The sequence below is a fragment of the Chiloscyllium plagiosum genome, chromosome 2 (assembly GCF_004010195.1).
Source record: "Chiloscyllium plagiosum isolate BGI_BamShark_2017 chromosome 2, ASM401019v2, whole genome shotgun sequence".
In the NCBI taxonomy this organism is placed as follows: Eukaryota; Metazoa; Chordata; class Chondrichthyes; order Orectolobiformes; family Hemiscylliidae; genus Chiloscyllium; species Chiloscyllium plagiosum.
This window is the reverse complement of record NC_057711.1, coordinates 18,612,557-18,633,350: the sequence shown is the minus strand read 5'-3', so window position 1 is coordinate 18,633,350 and position 20,794 is coordinate 18,612,557. Positions and strand designations below refer to the sequence as shown.

The following is a 20,794-nucleotide window of genomic DNA, read 5'->3' as shown; positions in this document are numbered from 1 at the left end:
TAAGTCCTGCTAAGATTTGCTTTCCCAAAATGCAGCACCTTGCATTTATCTGAATTAAACTCCATCTGCCACTTCTCAGCCCATTGGCTCATCTGGTCCAGATCCTGTTGTAATCTGAGGTAACCCTCTTCGCTGTCCACTACACCTCCAATTTTGGTGTCATCTGCAAACTTACTAACTGTACCTCTTATGCTCGCATCCAAATCATTTATGTAAATGACAAAAAGTAGAGGGCCCAGCACCGATCCTTGTGGCACTCGACTGCTCACAGGCCTCCAGTCTGAAAAATAACCCTCCACCACCACCCTCTGTCTTCTACCTTTGAGCCAGTTCGGTATCCAAATGGCTAATTTTCCCTGTATTCCATGAGATCTAACCTTGCTAATCAGTCTCCCATGGGGAACCTTGTCGAACGCCTTAGATTAGATTAGATTAGAATACTTACAGTGTGGAAACAGGCCCTTCGGCCCAACAAGTCCACACCGACCCGCCGAAGCGCAACCCACCCATACCCCTACATTTACCCCTTACCTAACACTACGGGCAAATTAGCATGGCCAATTCTCCTGACCTGCACATCTTTGGACTGTGGGAGGAAACCGGAGCACCCGGAGGAAACCCATGCAGACACGGGGAGAATGTGCAAACTCCACACAGTCAGTCGCCTGAGGCGGGAATTGAACCCGGGTCTCTGGCGCTGTGAGGCAGCAGTGCTAACCACTGTGCCACCGTGCCGCCCACGAAGTCCAAATTGATCACATCTACTGCTCTGCCCTCATCAATCTTTTTTGTTACTTCTTCAAAAAACTCAATTAAGTTTGAGAGACATGATTCCCCATGCACAAAGCCATGTTGACTATCCCGAATCAGTCCTTGCCTTTCCAAATACATGTAGATCCTGTCCCTCGGGATTCCCTCCAACAAGTTGCCCACCACTGATTAGAGTGGATACTTATTTCAACACCAGCTCTGAAGTAGAGGGGCTGTTTCTGTCACTGTGGCGAGTATTCTGGCATCATTCTTTGATCAATAGCAGGTTCAGTAATCACTAAGATTGGGAGATTGTGAGGCAACAAGGAGGAGCTAAAAAATTGGATAATATTATGGCAGCTTCTAGAAGTATATTTGGGGCTTCAATCATTCTGGAAGAACGTCACGTCAAGGATTTCAGACAGACTACTCTAAAGTATAGCAACATACTCACTTGAAAGTAGTCACACTGGGATTCTCGAGGAAGGGAGCACACATAGAACTGCCTCCCTTTGTTCTCTCCTTCTTTCTTGACCAACCTCAATGTGCAGGGACGACTGTGCTTTTTGCAACGTGGAGTTTCAGGATTTACAACTGCAGGATCATCATTCATAATAACAGCACTCCTGTGAACACATGATTTTCTTTTATTGATCTAACGGCATTCTTTTATCAAAATCCTACAATAAAGCTGCCTTTTGTGCAATTTCAGGCATCAGTGCTTGTTGGACAACCAGATTGCAGGCTGAAGCTTGATAAATATCACCATTTTGCAGTAAGAAGTTACTGACCTTCAAAATAATTATAAATGATACACCATTTTAGAATATTTACTCTATGACGTTAGCTTGCCATTCAGATTCACTCAGGGGTTATGGTAAAGAAAACAAATGCATGGTATTTTTCAAACCCTGACATTCAAACTACTTTATGACAGTCATTTTTCTCATGTCTGTTAAACTATTTCAATTTTAACTGTAGGTAAATCTCTGACATTTCAGCAAGCTTTATCCACATCTCTGCTACTGAAACCATATTGCTTGTAGATTGAAGGAAGGCATATAATTCACCAGTGACACAAAATTGCAAAGCCTTCAATAAACGAGAGCCAAATCATATTGAAGTGTGACCAGTCCTCATATGACATCCACATATACTTCGAGGTAGCAATAAGAACCTGGAATTCATTAAGATATTTGCATAACAACAATTGCAGGCAGGAGAAGGCCTTTAGCCCCTCTAGGTAAAAACAGGACTGCAGATGTTGGAAACCAGAGTCTAGAGTGGTGCTGGAAAAGTATAGCAGGTCACGCAGCATCCAAGGAGCACGAATATCGAAGTTTCAGGCAAAAACACTTCATCAGGAATAGAGCCTGATGAAAGGCTTTTACCCAAAACGTTGATTTTTCGGCTTTAGCCCATCTAGGCCAACTGGTCAGAGCATTCCATTGGTATATTTCTAATTACCTATCTGTGTACTACTATGTTGTTGGCTAACAATCATTTACCAATCAATATTAATACATTCACATCTATCTCATGATCCTGAAACTCATAATAGCCTATTGGATGAGTGTTTCCCTGAAATCTAGGTAGATAAAATCCACTGCCTCTTCCATCAATATCAACTGGATCTGTTAAGATTAGATTAGATTACATTACATTACATTACTTACAGTGTGGAAACAGGCCCTTCGGCCCAACAAGTCCACACCGACCCTCCGAAAAGCAACCCACCCAGACCCATTCCCCTATATTTACCCCTTTACCTAACACTGCAGGCAATTTAGCATGGCCAATTCACCTAACCTGCACATGTGGGAGGAAACCAGAGCACCCCGAGGAAACCCACACAGACACAGGGAGAATGTGCAAACTCCACACAGACAGTTGCCTGAGGCAGGAATTCAACCCGGGTCTCTGGCACCATGAGGCAGCAGTGCTAACCTCTATGCCACCGTGCCATCCACAAAGCATTAGCTCCACAAAGTGACCTGTAAATCTTTTGAGCATGACACCTGAATGCTAAAACAATGGCACGTGTCTCAGTTTAGGTCAAGAAACTCCTTTGTATTAATCCCTCTTATTACTAACCAAGGGATAGTAAGAATAACAATAGAACTTCAACTGGGGCTCGTCTAACAGCAGTTACAGACCAAACCCAAACCTAGGTCCGGCATAGTCACAGCAAGAGTCACTGATCAGTTCAATTTGAGTTAAAGTTACTCGACACCAGGGTAGTTCGAGGATATTACCCAAGTGCTGCATTTTGGATGAGGCGCTATCAGTTGTAATCGACTAGGCTAGTCGCTTCTCATCACTATTCCAAAAACAGGAATTCTCATTTCCTGGCCCATGTGACATCATTGCACAACCGAAAGCAAAAGTCGGTTCACACTTTTACTCACAAAGTTTTGGAAACCCAAGGTTGTGATATAATTTCAATCTCTTTCCATTTGAACTAAGCAGCATTTCGCAATAACCCGCTCAGACATGCAGTTTGGATTCTGCCAAGGCCACTTAGCTCCTGACCTCATTACAGCCTTGGTCCAAACATGAACAAAAGGAGTTGATTTCCAGAGGTAGGTGAGAAACATTGTCCTTGACATCAAGGCCACACTTGACCAAATGTGGCATTAAAAAGCTCCAGCAAAACTAAGATCAATAGGAATCGGGAGTAAATCCTCTCTGGTTCAAGTCAAACTTGGCACAAAGGAAAATGGTTACAGTTGTTGGAGACCAGTCAAATCAGCTCCAAATCATCTCTACAGGTAGGATCACTGGATCCCCAACTATCAACATTTAGGGGTTAGCACTGATCAGAAACTGAATTGGACGAGTCATATAAATACTGTGGCTCCAAGATCAGGTCAGAAGCCACAAATCTTGCAGTGTATAACTTACCTCCTGGCTGCCAAAAGATTGTCGAACATTTACAAGGCATAAGCTAGGAGAATGATGGAATACTCTTTGTGTGGATGAATGCAGTTCCAACAACAATCAAGAAACTTAACACCATCCAGCACAAAACAGTCTGCATTAATTGCACCACATCTACAAACATTTTTACTCCCTCCGCCACTGATGGTCAGTAGCAGCAGTGCGTATTATCCACAAAATGCTCTGCCAAAATTCTCTAAGACTCGTTGGACAGAATATTCCAAACTCAAGAATACTATCATCTAGATGTCAGGACAGCAGCTACATGAGATCACCACCACGTTCAAGTTCCCCTCCGAGCGATTTGTCATCCTTGTTTGGAAATATATTGCCGTCCCTTCATTGCCCCGGTTCCAATCCTGGAACTCCCTTCCTAATGCAAATGGACTGCAGCAGTTTTAAAAAGCTGCTCCTTAATAGCAACCTCCTCAATAGCAACTACAGAAGAACAGAAAATGCTGACTCAGCTAGCAATGCCCAAATCCCATGAATAAAAATAATTAAGGAAGCTTTCATTAAATTGACATCCACCTTGAAAACAATACTAGTCTTTCTGCCGTGCTCATTACACAATTGAAACTGCTCTTAATTTCCTCTTTAGTTTGTTCACAGCACGCAGCTGCCATGTTTTGATTTTTGTATCATTTCGGTATTTTAAAATGTGTAATAATGTTTTAAACAAACCACTGACAGAACATTCAACCCATGTGCAAACATAAGAAAGAAAAAGATCTAAAAGTAAAAATCTGTACTTATAAAAACACAAGACGTTTTTTTTAAATCGCATGCTACATGTAGAAAAATAATGTGGTCTGCATATATCAGATCCAGTGCCGTAAAAATTATTAGAAGCTGCTCAGACATGAAGTAAGCAGTTCAAAAGTTGACGACATTATCTTCATTCGTTTTGCAGAAATTAAGTTGCAGGGGTAGATAGAGCAATCATAGAATCGTACAGTACAGAAGAGGCCTTTAGGAGTATCCAGTCTGCACCAAAAAACTACTCTAAATCTACACTGGCCCCACTTGCCAGCATTGTTTTGACATTTGAAGTGCTCATCCAATTACTTTTAAAAGGTCATGAGCTGTTTTTTTTTTTAATCCACCTGTCTCTACCCTCTCAGACCCCTTTTAGCCTTCTCTGCACCAAAGAAAATAACCTAAGCTCATCCAGCCTCTCTTCATAGCTAAACTATACCATCCATGCAACATCACTGTGTATCATGACTGCACCCATTCCAGTTTAACCATATCCTTCCCATAGTGCAGTGACCAGACTGCACACAGTATTCCAGCTGTGGTCTAACCAAAGACCTTTACAGCTCCAACATTAACCTCCTGCTCTTATAACATACGCCACAACTGTTAAATACACATGTCCCATTTACCTTAACTACCCTAGCAACCTGTCCTGCCACCTTCAGGGATCTGTGGACAAGTACCTTAAGATTCCTGTGTTCCTCTGAGCTTTTTAGTGACCTGCCATTCATTGAATACTCCCTTGTCTTATTATTTCTTCCAAATGCATTACTTCACACTTTCGAGGATTAAATTCTGTCTGCCACTGATCTGCCCATCTGACCATTAATTTATATCTTCCTGTAACTCGGACCTCCTTCTTTACTGTTAACCATCCCGCCAATCTTTGTGTCATCTGCAAACGTTCTCATCATTCCACTAACATTTTCTTCTACATCACAAACAATAAGGGACTCAGGAGAAAGTGAGAACTGCAGAGTCAAGAGTGTGTCGCTGGCAAAGCACAGCAGGTCAGGCAGCATCCGAGGAGCAGAAGAATTGACCTTTCGGGCATAAGCCTTTCATAGAAGGGACTCAACAGTGATTCCTGTAGTACATCACTGGACACAGCCATCCAGTCACACAGTTATCTACCGTCACCCTTCTGTCTCCTACCACTGAGCTAATTTTGGATCCAACGTGCCAAGTTATGCAGCATATCCTGTGCTTTTCCCTTTGTTTATTAACCTTCCATCTGGGACCTTGTTGAAGGCTTTTCTGAAATCTATGTAAACTGCATCAACTGCACTACCATTACCTGTACAACTTGTCATCTCCTTGAAAGATTTAATCAAATCTATTAGCCATGACCTCCCTCTGATAAAGCCTGATCAAACCTTGCCTCTCCAAATCGAGATAAATTCTCTCCTTCAGAAGTTTCTCTAAAAATTTCTCTACCATTGACTTAAGACCCATGGGTCTGTAATTCCCTGTTTTGTTTCTATCACCGTTCTTGAAAAGTGGAACCATATTAGCCATTCTCCAGTCTTCTGGCACCTTTTCAATGGTCAGAGGGAAATTAAAAATTTGTGTCAAAGTCCCTGTAATTTCCTCTGTCCTCTCACAGCAGTCGGGAATACAACTCATCCGGACCGAGCGATTTGTCCATGTTTAAACTTGCCTAAACTTCCAATACCTCCTCACTCCCATGTCAAACTGCTCACGAACCTCACAGATTCTCTTCCCAAATTCTGTACCTAAATCCTCCTCAAAAATGAAGACAAGCGTGAAATACTTACTTAACACTCTACCAATATCCTCCAACTCAATGCAATGTATTCACCATAATATTTGATTAAATGTAAATGTCCCAAGGTGTGGAAAACATTCAACAGTTCTATCATGCAGCTAGCTTACTTTAACAGTGACATTTCACAACAACTTTCTGCATTGACATTTAATTTAAATAGATAAGACACGGGCGTACCTGGCAACGGAAATTTTATCAGTTGTCTGGGAATCAAAAGACAAATTATGGTCAGTTTTAATTCTTTTGGGAGGTTGATGCAATAAACTTTGGTTTGTACAAGTTGTAGCTATTGAATTGCTGGCCATTTGGTTTGCATAGCTATTAAAGGGGCCATTCATCTTGAGGCTCCAGCTCATTGCATTTGCAGAACTGCTTTTAATCAAAGACAAAGCTTGGCGTGAAGTGTTTCCATGTGATAATGGGGTCTTCCTTTTCATTTCGTCATCAACTGAGGCAGTGGCTTCAGGGCTTTCTCCAGGACTCCTTAGCGATGTGAGAACTAATGTTGATGTACCAAATGCTGCCTTTCGATTCAGTTTCCACTCAATCTTTGGCTTCCCAAAACTATTACATGGGTATTTTATGAGATCAGTGTCAAAGTCAGACATCTTAGGTGAGGTTTCCTCTTTAAAAGATGCAGAACACACAGTTAACATTGCAGAAAGAATACACAGTTTACTCTGATAAACATGATAAATCTTGAATGTCATGAATGGAAGTTATTTTTAAAGTTTCCTGTTGCAAATTAAATATTATACTTTCATATGAGGTGGCAAAGGAGATTGTATAGATTAATTTAGTTGTGAATAAAATGTTCATTACGATGTTAAATACTCAGCTCAACAAAATGCAAGTAAAGGACTCAGCTACAATTTTGAACGTTTTGCAATTTTCATTCACCTTTGCACCACAAAGCTATTAAAATTGCTATTATATCTACAATAGAACTCGTGCCTGAGAGGGGTATGGTAAAGCTACATCCCAGAGGTGAAGGAAATTCTCATATGTAAACAGTCATCAATATCTTGTTCGTGGTGTAAATAAAATTTAACAATTTGAAAACTTCAACTGACCTTTTAAACATTGCCTCTAAGTTCATGCAATTTCATGTTACATTTCCAAAAAGTAATACATCTCTTTTGATAGATATTGATTATGCTACAGGGAGCTAAGAAACTGGAGACATTAAATCACAAACATACCAAAAATAAATTAACTTGATAATGACACTAAGAGTTTTGGTCCACTTGCTGAAGACTACACTTACTCACAGGCCTTGGCGTTAGGCAGGCATTGCACGACTTGGACGATGGTGCATTTATTAATGTACAAAGCGAACATGTCCATTCTTCCTCCTCTTTTTTGGCAACGTTGTCATTAGAATGATGTCTAAAGGCATGTGCCCATCCCATCAGGCTATTCCGTTTAGGCAAATTACTGTTTAAAAAATACATTTGAAAACATGAGAAAAGTAGTTTTGCTGTGATTTAAGTAGACATTTACATAATAAAAATGTGACATTCCATTTAAAATGTTAGAAATCGTTGACAACAAGATTCTTAAGCATTAGCATGTTGTAAATGTATGTTTTGCTTACAATTAGGAGAATGTGAAAAAAAAAAGGCCGCTTGTAAAGAAAATGAGAGTGAACTTTGGTACACAGCAACAATACTGTTTCTAGAACACAGCGCAATATAAGCCCTTCAGCCATCGATATTGCACTGACCTGTGGAACCAATCTGAAGCCCATCTGACCTACACTTTTCCATTCTCGTCAATATGCCTATCCAATGACCATTTAAATGCCCTTAGGCTTGGTGAGGCTACTACTGTTGCAGGTAGTGCATTCCATGCTCCGACTACTCTGAGTAAAGAAACTACCTCTGGCATCTGACCTATATCCATCACTCCGCAATTTAAAGCTACGCCCTCTCATGTTAGCTTTCACCATCCGAGGATAAAGGCTCTCACTGTCCAACCTATCCAACCCTCTGATTATCTTATGTGTCTCAATTAGGTCATCTCTCAACCTTCTTCTCTCTAATGAAAACAGCCTCAAGTTCCCCAGCCTTTCTTCGTAAGACCTTCCCTCCATACCAGGCAACACCCCAGTAAATCTTCTCTGAATCCATTCGAAAGTATCCACAACCTTCCTATAATGCGGTGATCAGAACTGTATGCAATACTCCAAATGTGGCCGCATCAGAATTTTGTACAGCCGCAGCATGATCTCAATGTTCTGAAACTCAATCCCTCTACCAATAAAAGCTAACACATTGTATGCCGTCTTAACAACCGTATCAACCTGGGTGGCAACTTTCAAGGATCTATGCACCTGGAAACACTACCAAGAATCTTATCATTAGCTCAGTACTCTGCATTCCTGTTACTCCTTCCAAAGTAAATCATCTCACACTTTTCTGCATTAAACTCCATTTGCCACCTCTCAGCCCAGCTCTGCAGCTTATCAATATCTCTTTACAAAGTTTACAAACGCTTTTCGGAACAGAATATGTAACAATCTTTAAATGTAGGACAGATTTCAGGAAGAGTTTCATAACCACAAAGAATGACCAATCTGCTGAATACTTTTCCAGATAAACATGTGAAAGAAAAAATCAAATTATTTGAATATAATAGATGTTGACATGGAGGATAAAAAGGAGACTAAGTTTTTTTTTCTGGATGGATGAATCAGAACAAGAGAATGAAAACTTCCTACTTGTTTATGCTGTAAAGTAATCTTGCACCTCACTGAGGGTATTTAAATAGAAACATGCATCAGATACAAACATCATGGTTACTACAGCACGTCAGAGTCTGGATTTTTATGGAAATTGGCTCACTTACTGACCACCCCAAACCATCTACACAACTACAAGGGACAAATCTCTACTTGCATAATTAGATGCAGGTTTTAAATGTAAATTTGCTCGCTGAACTGCAAGGTTCATTTCCAGATGTTTCGTCACCATACTAGGTAACCTCATCAGTGAGACTCCGGTGAAGCACTGGTGGCATGGCCCACTTTTTATTTATGTGTTTGTGTTTCCTTGGGTTGGTGATGGCATTTCCTGAGGTGATTTTATTTCCAGTTCTTTTTCTCAGGGGGTGGTAAATGGGATCCATATCAATGTGTTTGTTGGTAGAGTTCCGATTGGAGCGCCATGCTTTCTAGGAATTCTCACACATGTCTCTGTTTGGCTTGTCCAAGGGTGGATGTGTTGTACCAGTCGAAATGTTGTCCTTCCTCATCTGTATGTAAGGATACTAGTGAGAGGGGGTCATGGAAAGGCAAGGACTGATTAGGGATAGTCAACATGGCTTTGTGCGTGGGATATCATGTCTCTCAAACTTGATTGAGTTATTTGAAGTAACAAAGACGATTGATGAGGGCAGAGCGGTAGATGTGAGGTATATGGACTTCAGTAAGGTGTTCGACAAGGTTCCCCATGGGAGACTGATTAGCAAGGTTAGATCTCATGGAATACAGGGAGAACTAGCCATTTGGATACAGAACTGGTTCAAAGGTAGAAGACAGAGGGTGGTAGTGGTGGAGGGTTCTTTTTCAGACTGGACGCCTGTGACCAGTGGAATGCCACAAGGATCAGTGCTGGGTCCTCTATTTTTTGTCATTTACATAAATGATTTGGATGCAAGTATAAGAGGTACAGTTAGTAAGTTTGCAGATGACACCAAAATTGGATGTGTAGTGAACAGCGAAGAAGGTTACCTCAGATTACAACGGGATCTTGATCAGATGGGCCAAGGGCTGAGAAGTGGCAGATGCAGTTTAATTCAGATAAATGTGAAGTGCTGCATTTTGGGAAAGCAAATCTTAGCAGGACTTATACACATAATGGTAAGGTCCGAGGGAGTGTTACTGAACAAAGGGAGTGCAGGTTCATAGCTCCTTGAAAGTGGGGTCACAGGAAGATAGGATAGTGAAGATGGCGTTTGGTTTGCTTTCTTTTATTGGTCAGAGTATTGAGTACAGGAGGTGGGAGGTCATGTTGCGGCTGTACAGGTAAATAGACAAAGACTTTTCCCTGGGGTCTGGGAGTCTAGAATGAGAGGGCATAGGTTTAGGGTGAGAAGGGAAAGTTATAAAACAGACCTAAGGGGCAACGTTTTTGCACAGAGGATGGCACGTGTCTGGAATGAGCTGCCAGAGGAAGTGCTGGAGGGTGGTACAATTGCAACATTTAAAAGGCATTTGGATGGGTACATGAATAGGAAGGGTTTGGAGGGATATGGGCCAGGTGCTAGCAGATGGGATTAGATTGGATTGGATTGGGATATCTGGTTGGCATGGACGGTTGGACTGAAGGGTCTATTTCCATGCTGTACATTTCTATGACTCTGTGTCTTTTTGTGGCTAGTTGACGTTCATGGGTCCTGGTGGCTAGTGTTCTGCCCATTTGTCCAATGTAGTGATTGTTAAAGTTCTTGCAAGGTATTTTGGAAATGACATTAGTTTTGCTCGTATGTGTAGGTCTTTCAAGTTCATTAGCTGCTATTTTCATGTGTTGGTGGGTTTGTGGGCTAACATGATGCCAAGATGTCCGAGTAGTCTGACAGTCATTTCCAAGATGTCTTTGATGTAGGGGAGAGTGGCTCGGGTTTCTGGGCGGTGATTTTCCTTTGCTCTTCAACCTATCGTCTGAAAAATATCACCACACAGTGTATTCAAAAAGAACGAGTACCCAATTAACACAATCCGCAGATTTATCAGCAAAAACCCAAAGAAGCAGAGAAAACGTGTACAGAAACCCCAGCCACTCTCCCCTACAACAAAGATATCTCGGAAATTACTCAGACCTCTTGGCATCATGGTTGCCCACAAACCCACCAACACACTAAAACAGCAGCAAATGAACTTGAAAGACCCTATACAGACAACAAGCCAAACTAATGTCATTTATAAAATACCTTGCAAGAATTGTCACGAACATTACATTGGACAAACAGGCAGAAAACTAGCCACCAGGATGCATGAGTATCAACTGGCCACAAAAAGACATGACCCATTCTCATTACTATTTATACATCGAGGAAGGACCACTTCGCCTGGGGACAACACATCCATCCTAGGACAAGCCAAACTGAGACACACGCGAGAATTCCGAGAAGCATGGCACTCCAACCGGAACTCTATCAACAAACACATTGACTTGGATCCCATTTACCACCCCGAGAAAAAGAATAGGAAATTACATCACCACAGGAAATGACATCACCAACACAAGGAAACAAACACATAAATAAAAAGCAGGTCACACCAGCAGTGCTTCACCAGAGGCTCACTGATGATGTTACCTAATATGGTGACAAAACATCTGAAAACGAACCTTGCAGCTCAGCAAGCAAACTTCCATCCAGTTACAAATCTTCTTAAAACTTGCTAAGATACAGGTTTAACAATATTAAAGAAATTTGATGTCATCCAGGACAAAGCTATCTACTTGACTGGCAACAATCCACATGCTAAAACATTCACTTTCTCTACAAGAGCCATATCCTAGAAGCAGAGTACATTATCAGTAGCCTGCATGGATGCAACCCGCCAAGGGACCTTTACATATACAACCTGCACCATCCATAAGAATATAAGTGCAGGTAATACAGGTATTTCTTCCATAATACCCATTTCGTCAATGCGAATTGGCTATAACACACTTGATGAATTGTGGACATTGTTTGCGTAAAATGAACTTTCTGCTGAATGGGTTTAGCGGGATTTCCATCTTCTACAGCGTGATTTCTATTGCAGTTTCCCATAACATGATTTTCTATAGCATAAGATTGCAGAAGAACACAACTAGCATGTTATAGCAGAATGCCTGTAGGTACCGAGGCCAGAATGATCTACAAGTTCTCCTTAAAATCATACACAATCCAGAACTTGGATGTCTCCCAGCATGCTTATTGTTGTTAGAAATCAAAGTTTTGCAAATCTCATACAGGCATTACAATGAGATTATAGTTATCTTGTTCATACATCATACAACTTAACAACAAAATTCTCAATGGACATTTTGGCCAGGTTCATTCAAAGTTTCACATTGCAACGATTCAGAGAGCTCAGCACAACCTTCTCAAGGGCAGCAAAGATGGACAGTATTGGCCAGTGATGGCACACTAAGATTGAAAATAACTTCAACAGGCATCAGTGTAATTCATTCACTCCATTGACTTAGATCGTGATTCCGAAAGAAGGTCATTAAGAGGGAAGGGTTAATAAAAAGAAAAGCAATGAGTAAAGACCAAGGGTAGCTGGTCTAGTCAGAGTTTAAAATACTGGCTCTTTGAATAAATAGGTGAAGAGATATTGAGTTAAGGGAGGCAACTACTGATGAGAAGCAGTAAGTACACAATAGAGAAAATGGCTGAGAGTGATCAGAAATAAATAGGGGACAAAAGCATTCAAAGTGGCAACGTATTGGGGAGCAAGAAATAGGAATGAATATTACAAGATTTGGAACTGTTTAAAATAAGCTGGGAAGATAACTATAGATTGAAGGAATGCCTTCAAAAGTAAAAATGAGCTTGTAATAAAACTCAAGTCATGCAAGTTTGCCAAGTGTTGTATAGTCTGATCTAAAATTTATCTAAATTACAATTTTGAAATGATAGACAAGTTCATATTGTCTCATCTTTGCTTCATTTTCAAGACGTATGACAAAATAATGTATTTTGTACATATTCAATACCTAATGTTAATCTGACTGGGATCTTCCTTCTGACAGCACGAGCAGAAATATGTCATTCGTTTATTCTCCCCAAGACGACAGACAGTGATTTTACCATTGCACTGTCCACAGGAGGAACGCTTGTATACTTTGTAATGCTTATACAAAGCTGACCCCATCTTACGACACTAAAATGTCAAAAGAAAAAGAATTAAATTATAACTGATGATGAAAAAAAAACAAATCTTCCAGTATTTTGTATGAGCTCAAACTGATAAATACATGTAAATGTTTATCAGGCTTAACAGTCGTTCAGGATCAGAAGTGACAATTTTGATACTTACCTTGTGTAAAAGTTTTCTCGTTTTCCCCCCACATTTGATTTTCATGGAAACAACTAATGACAACGTTATTCAATATTAATGTCTATTTGTATACCATCTTTAATATAACATTAAAAATAATTCAAGTACATCAAAGATAAAAGACGTTGAATTGCAGGAAAGCAATGGTAACAAAAAGGAAGAATATAAAGGAAGGATAGGAAGCAGTAAGAAAACAGGGCTCAAGTAGAATTCTCCAAACATCTGCTTCAGCTGAGCCAGAAGCTTGTAGGTTCAAGCTCCACTCTAGAGAGTCAAATAATCTAGCTGGACAATTAGATGGGACGATAAAGCAAATCCAGTTTATCTTTTCACTTGTATACAAGAGATTCCTTGGTATGCCTTGAAAAAGTTAAAGGATTCCATCTATCCTAGTTAACACAAAACATTATTACAACAAATTAGCTGGTCATTATTTCATTGCTGTTTGTCAGACCTGGTTTTGTTGAGATTGACTACCACACTTACCCAGTCTATAAAAACAACTTTACACATATTGACTGAAAGCCTTTGAACACAAGACCAAATAGAGTGTAAGGAGGCCACATACAGAATTATAAATGAGGATAGGATTTTGTAGTCAATCTCCAAGTGCATTGGTAAAGATGCCCTTCAATTGTATATCACCTTAACTCTCCTCAAGGCGTAAGCAGCCAAATTCTACAACACAGTCCGATAAACAACAACTTGTTGGATGAGGAATAAATATTGGCCACAACACTGGGAGAAGTACCCTGAGTAATGCTGCCCAGGTATCTTGAGAGTTCACTTGAGTAGACATCATATCAGCAATTTGAATGTTTTAGTGCTCACTCAGTAAAATGCTGAAGTATTAATCAGGATTCTAAGCTCATGGTGCCAGAATGGATCATGAAGCCGTAACTGCCCTTCTTAGAGTCAAGAGTCATACCAAAGAACATGGACTGCTATTGCACAAAGGTTGGCGAGTGCAGCTGTGATAAAGCATGAGGAAGGGCATCTTTCATGGCCTAGGAACGTCTCAACACCAACGTACTACAGGTGAAGTGCAGTCAGTGTTGTAATGTAAGGAGAAGCAGCTGTCAAAGGTGCTACAGACAACAAAACGATAATGACCAGATAAACATTTTTAGTATTTTTGGTTAAGGAGTTAATATTGACAAGGTTGATGGGAAGAAGTTTCCTGCTCTTCTTCAAGATACAACCTTGTTCTTTTTTAACACTGATCTGAGGAACAGATGGAGCATTGATTTATTGCCTCAGTTCAAAGACAGCATTAAGTCATTCTTTAACACACTGGAATGTCAAAATATAGAAATTGGATTTAACTGAGAAAACACCTGATTGTGAGATAAGAATGCTACCAATAACTCATACCTTGCACTCACGATAGGGGAACAGCCCTTACGGTACATAGGACAATGGGTAGCAGGGGCTTGTAGGGGTTGTAGTTTGAAAAAGGATATGACTTGTAAAGTTAGCAAAAAAGGCACTAGAATAACAATCTGGAAGTAACAAGAACATGGATTGATCTTCATTTGACTCCAAACTACAACAATGTGGTCTTAATGGCCCTCCAGGCAATTAGGCATTGTCAGTAAATATGGGCCTAGCCAGTGAAGCCCACATCCCATAATGAATCTTTTAAAAAAAAGTCTTGAGTGATGGCATTATCCAGAGGCATGACTTTGTAAATCCGTGATTATCATTAAAGTCAGGATGAAGAAGGTTATCAAAAGTGGAGTGTTGGGACAAACTCAAGGTGGAACAAAATTTATTTCAGGTAGTATATTGGCTGTAAAATTGCAGTAAAACATCAAGCTGTACTAGGACAGTGAAAAAGAGGAACTAGAAATTATAGTGCTGATCATATCTACAGAAGGTGCTGAACTTCCTATTTGTTTATTTTTCTGATTTATTCCAAGATCCTGTACCTAGGAACCTTTGTGCCTAAGATGATGGTGACCTTGTAAACCTTTCACTGCATTCATGTGAGTACATGTTACATTAGACCTAATTCTAAATCTAATTATAATTGGTACCTTCTGCTTCTGAAACAGTAACTATTGTGGTGCCTTGCTATGTATAAATAAACAGGAACAGACACAAATGCCAAGCAATAAATTTACAATGAGATTCCTACAGAGAATTTCGATGTCTTAGCTAAGACAAGTTGGAGATAATCAGCTTTATAATTGTCAAGCTCAAGAAAAATACAGGAAGTTAAATATGACTTATGATCCCTTTTTATAATTTGTTCATGAAAACAGCTATGAATCTGACAAGATATAAATTGAAAAGCTGTTTTAAAGTCACAATTTTTGATTAAATCATTCCTACGTTGCAAGATTCAGTAATGCTGAGTTTGGTCTAAGTAGTTTAGCAAAGATATATGGAAAATCATAGGTGTGAACCATTGCACTGTCACTACTTGACACATACCACAGTAGATACACAAGCTTACAGCTTGAAAAGAATTTTTCAAATAAAACAATTTAATAATGCTCAAGTGAAAGTAAAGCTTTTGTCAACTTCAATTTGAGGGAGTTAGTAGTCATTTAGATGATGTGAACTGTAGTTTTATTTCCAACAAATAGATACACATTCTTACCTTATAGAACAGAATTGTGAAGTCATGTGTCACTTTTACAAGATGGTGTATTTGTTCAGCTGATAAGCACCAAATCTATGAAAAAGGATATACGTCTGAGATAAGTACTTTGAAACAACCTGCTTGGAGATGTTGTGAGACACTTTTAGTATAGGTTCAACTTGAATCCTGTCTTCTGGCCCAGAGACTGGGACATTACCACTGTACCACAAGCACCAATGCATCAGAGATATTTTCTAATCAATCAATGACATTATGGCATACCTCTGGAGGAGGCTGGACTTAACTAGGGCCTTCTGACTCAGAGGTACGGACATTATCACTGCATCAGAAGAGCTCAATGTGTCAGAGATGTTGGTTTACCTCAAATCATTTACAGTTGCAGTTTGATTTTAAACTTAACTTGAAACAACTAACTGGCCTTTTGATATCACTAAATGAAAATACTCCAAATATAAGTGCAAACTTTAACCACCACTGTAGTTTCCTTCAGGTGCAGGTGTTGCCCGGAGCATGTGACTGAACAGGAGGTTGGCCAGAGATTAATCTTTTAATTTAAAGTGGTCAGAGAACTTCTTGACAAAAAGAGAGACAGGTCTGAAACACAGAAATAATTAATTAAAATTAACCCTCACAGGTTTACATAATTTTGTATCTCAGTTTAAGTGTAACGGATAATTACACAGCATTATGTGCAGCATTTAATGGAGGCCTCAAAGATTATGTCTGCCAGTTGGATAGCCAGCAAGAGCACTGTACCACCTCCCTGAGGGAAGGCCTGCCATACCTTTGGCACTCAGGCACTTAACTGGATAATGGCAACCCTTTCCAGGACAGAGGTTCTGCCTACCAAGAGGTGCTGGCCTTTCAGAAACCAGCAATTTTATTTAACAACAGCACCACAAGGGAGCTGGTGCCTGTTGTTAGTAAATCCCAATGCCAAGGCAAAATGATTTCGCTGGATCGCAGGCCTCAGGTGAATACTGGTGAGTGGGTATCACAGAGTAAGAATTGTGGAGGTGGTGGGGTCAGCAGTAAAGAAAGGGGTGCAGCTCTCAGCTGGATCCCTTGTTGAGGGACTAAGGAACTTTGAATGAGACCCACCTCTGGAGGTCTGCAGCAATCCAGCACTGGGATTTGTGCAGTGCCTTGGGACATTTACTACGAAAGCATTAAATGATTGCAGTTTGCTTTTGCATTTGAAATCAAACATATGTGTGCATGGAAGACTGCACAAGTGGTTAACCAAATATTTAAGAAGTTTATCAAATGCCATAGAGACAAGTCCCATTTAGAATTGCAATTCAATTACAGAATTAACAAAACATTCAAAATCAAATGGCTAAACTGTGTGGAATGTATTAAACACACAATTAAGACTGTAGCATTCTGCATTTGACAGAATTTTAGAGTGTTGTATAATTCTGAGACCAAAGCTTTGAAGTTTCTGGGATCTGTGCAATGATTAATTGAAACCGATCTCCTAGCAATCGGCCAGTTGAGAGACTGGTCAACAGGATAGCTCGGGGAGAAAGCTATAGGAAGGGTCTATGAAGATGATGCCCAGTAAATGTTCATTTGGCAGTGGGGAGACAATGGGAGAGAGAGAGAGGTGCTAAATAAATAGGTTGCAGTTTGGGTCGAAGGGATGGTGTGTCGGACAATCCTTGCAGTGGATTGCTTAAGCAACCGGTGGGGGGTGGGGGCGGGGAGAGTAGTGAGTGAATGAGAAAGGTGAGTGCATGCTTGTGTTGCTCTCCAAAGCATTGTTGAAAAACACTCACTTGCTTGGTCCATCTGTTCTGGTCTCCTTTTAACTTCTGGGTTTCCCTTGCTCTAGGAAACCTAGAACGCCAGCATAAATTCAAATGCTCTCATAATCTGATTTAAAAGGCAACCTAATTGACAAGTTTCAATCATGGATCCAACACTACAGAGTGGACCCTGAACAAACATCTAATGCCCTTTCAAATGAAGTCACTCCTTTTTTATTCATCCCATCCTCTGCCAATGAATTAGCTCTCCTCCACATGTAACACCACTTAGACTACGTACAGACAGTAGCAACGGCCCAGAATGTATCATCACCTCAGTAGTATATATATCTAGGTGAACTTGCCAAGTCCTAAAGGATAGGACTGTTAAACTAGTTTGTAGCAAGGGTTCAGGAAATCAACTTTCAGTAAAACATTTACTTGACCTAATCTTCTGAAATCCAACGACAGCAGATACATCTGTCCGTGGAATCATCAACAGAAGTGACCTTTGCAGAACCTTTGTGAATACAAAGTTCCACTCTCATAGGGAGCATATTCCCACATTCTGTGACACTCATAATGCACTAATTAGGTTAGACAGATTTTGGAAAGATCTAGCCTCTTAAGGCTTGGTATCCATGACCCATTTTTGGGCAATCAGCAGCAACTGAACTGTATTCTACCACAATCTGTAACAAAATAGTCCAGAATACCCCAATCTAGCATCATTACCAAACATATCTTAAAAATAAAGGTGTCATTCTGTTGCATGCCAAGCAGCATAAACAGCATGCAATAGACAGAGCTAAGTGATCCCATAACCAATGGATTAGGTCCAAGCTTTGCAGTCCAACCACATCCAGTTGTGAATGGTGGTGGACAATCAAATAACTCATTTGAAAGAGAAGTTCTACAGATATCCCATTCAATTATGGGAGGTAGGGCGGGTTGGAATCCAGCATATCAGTACAAAAGACAAGGCCTAAACATCCACAAGCATCTTCTGCCAGAAATGCCTATCATTTATGCCATCTCAGATTCCTCTTCCAATCCTTAACATTACAGACACCAATTTTCAGCTTATTCTATTCACACCACTTGATATCAAAAACTGTTGAATGCACTAGGATAACGCAAAACATATGAATCCTCGAATTATTTCTGCAACACTACCAAAGACTTGTGATTCAGAACTAGCCACACCTGTAGCCAAGCCTAGGTAGTACAGTTACAACATTGGTATGTACCCAGCAATGTGCAAAACTGCCAGGTATATCCTGTCAACAAAAATCAGAACCATCGCAATCTGGCCAATTACTGTCCAATCAGTCAAGTTTCAATCATAAGCAAAGTGATGAAAGGGGCCATTGACGTTGCCTTGAAATGGTATTCACTCAACAATAAACTGCTTATTGATGCTTAGTTTGGGTTCCAACAGGCTCGCGCAACTCCTGATCTCATTACAGCATTTGTCCAAATATGGTTTCAATTAATTAATTACGGACAAATGAGCGAAACTCCAGAGAGGATGTTTGATTTCCTTTGAAATCAAGGTAGTACTTGACCAAGTATGGTATAAAAAAGACTATGCAAAATTGCAATTAATTATATCAGAAGAAAACTTTCCATTGATTGAAGTCATAAGTGGCACAAAAGAAAATGAGCATGATTATCAGAAGTCAGCCATCTCAGCGCCAGCACATCTTTGCGGGAGACCCTCAATGCAGGCAGAACCAACTTCAGCTACTCCATTAATGACTGTCTTACCATTGTAAAGTAAGAAGTGGGGATGTCCACTGATCATGGCACAACGTTCAGAACTATTCATGACTTCTCAGGCACTGGAACACTCCATGACCAAATGCAGCTAGGTGTGAACAATAACCAGGGAATTCGGGAGACAGCAATAAATGCTGACGCAGCTAGTGACAGCAATGAATTATTTTTTTTAAAAATAGCTGATCAGTTTCAATTAATGGCACTCAAATATGGACTCTGCTAAATAAGGCTTGTACCTTCACAGCAGGATGTAAGCTGCTATCAAACATGGATTCATTTTTAATGATATTTCCCACTCCAGGAAACACAGTCTGGTCCAACAGCACATCACAAATCATGCGAGCACCATGCTGCTTCAATTCATTCTCAGCTCGGGAATGACTGAATCTAGCCGAACAAACATCCAGTTCTTCCAACAATTTTAATTTCTGTTCACACTCAGATGTATTCCTGATTGATGAGAAAACAAAATCAGTGTTAAAAATTACATACAATTTCCCCCTACACTATCCCATCATCATCCATGTGTTAATCCAAGGATTGCTTAAATCAACCTAATGCGGCTGAGTTAACTACATTGACAGGTCATAGAGTCATAGAGATGTACAGCATGGAAACAGACCCTTCTGTCCAACCCGTCCATGCCGACCAGATATCCCAACCCAATCTAGTCCCACCTGCCAGCACCCAGCCCATATCCCTCCAAACCCTTCCTATTCATATACCCATCCAATGCCTCTTAAATGTTGCAATTGTACCAGCTTCCACCAATTCCTCTGGCAGCTCATTCCATACACGTACCACCCTCTACGTGAAAAAGTTGCCCCTTACGTCTCTTTTATATCTTCCCCCTCTCACCCTAAACCTATGCCCTCTAGTTCTGGACTCCCCGAGCCCAAGGAAAAGATTTTGCCTATTTATCCTATCCATGCCCCTCATAATTTTGTAAACCTTCTTGGTCACCCCTCAGCCTCCGACGCTCCAGGGAAAACAGCCCCAGTCTGTTCAGCCTCTCCCTGTAGCTCAGATCCTTCAACCCTGGCAACATCCTTGTAAATCTTTTCTGAACTCTTCCAAGTTTCACAACATCTTTCCAATAGGAAGGAGACCAGAATTGCACGCAATATTTCAACAGTGGCCTAACCAATGTCCTGTACAGCCGCAACATGACCTCCCAACTCCTGTACTCAATACTCTGAACAATAAAGGAAAGCATACCTAACGCCTTCTTCACTATCCTATCTACCTGCGACTCCACTTTCAAGGAGCTAGGAACCTGCACTCCAAGGTCTCTTTGTTCAGCAACACTCCCTCGGACCTTACCATTAAGTGTACAAGTCCTGCTAAGACTTGCT

At 40.5% G+C, this 20,794-nt stretch overlaps 1 protein-coding gene across 2 annotated transcripts in view; it reads right to left on the bottom strand.

Annotated features, from left to right (window-relative positions):
* The window catches only part of neil3 (nei-like DNA glycosylase 3), a 42,843-nt gene that overhangs the window by 8,042 nt on the left and 14,007 nt on the right, over nt 1-20,794 (bottom strand). For both annotated transcript variants that reach the window (XM_043704855.1, XM_043704864.1), the window contains exons 4-9: nt 19,676-19,889; nt 15,904-15,978; nt 12,952-13,118; nt 7,506-7,675; nt 6,416-6,863; nt 1,205-1,376 (exon numbers count right to left, since the gene is read on the bottom strand). In XM_043704855.1, coding sequence (XP_043560790.1) covers nt 1,205-1,376; nt 6,416-6,863; nt 7,506-7,675; nt 12,952-13,118; nt 15,904-15,978; nt 19,676-19,889 — 1,246 coding nt within the window. The remainder of the gene's footprint in view (nt 1-1,204; nt 1,377-6,415; nt 6,864-7,505; nt 7,676-12,951; nt 13,119-15,903; nt 15,979-19,675; nt 19,890-20,794) is intronic.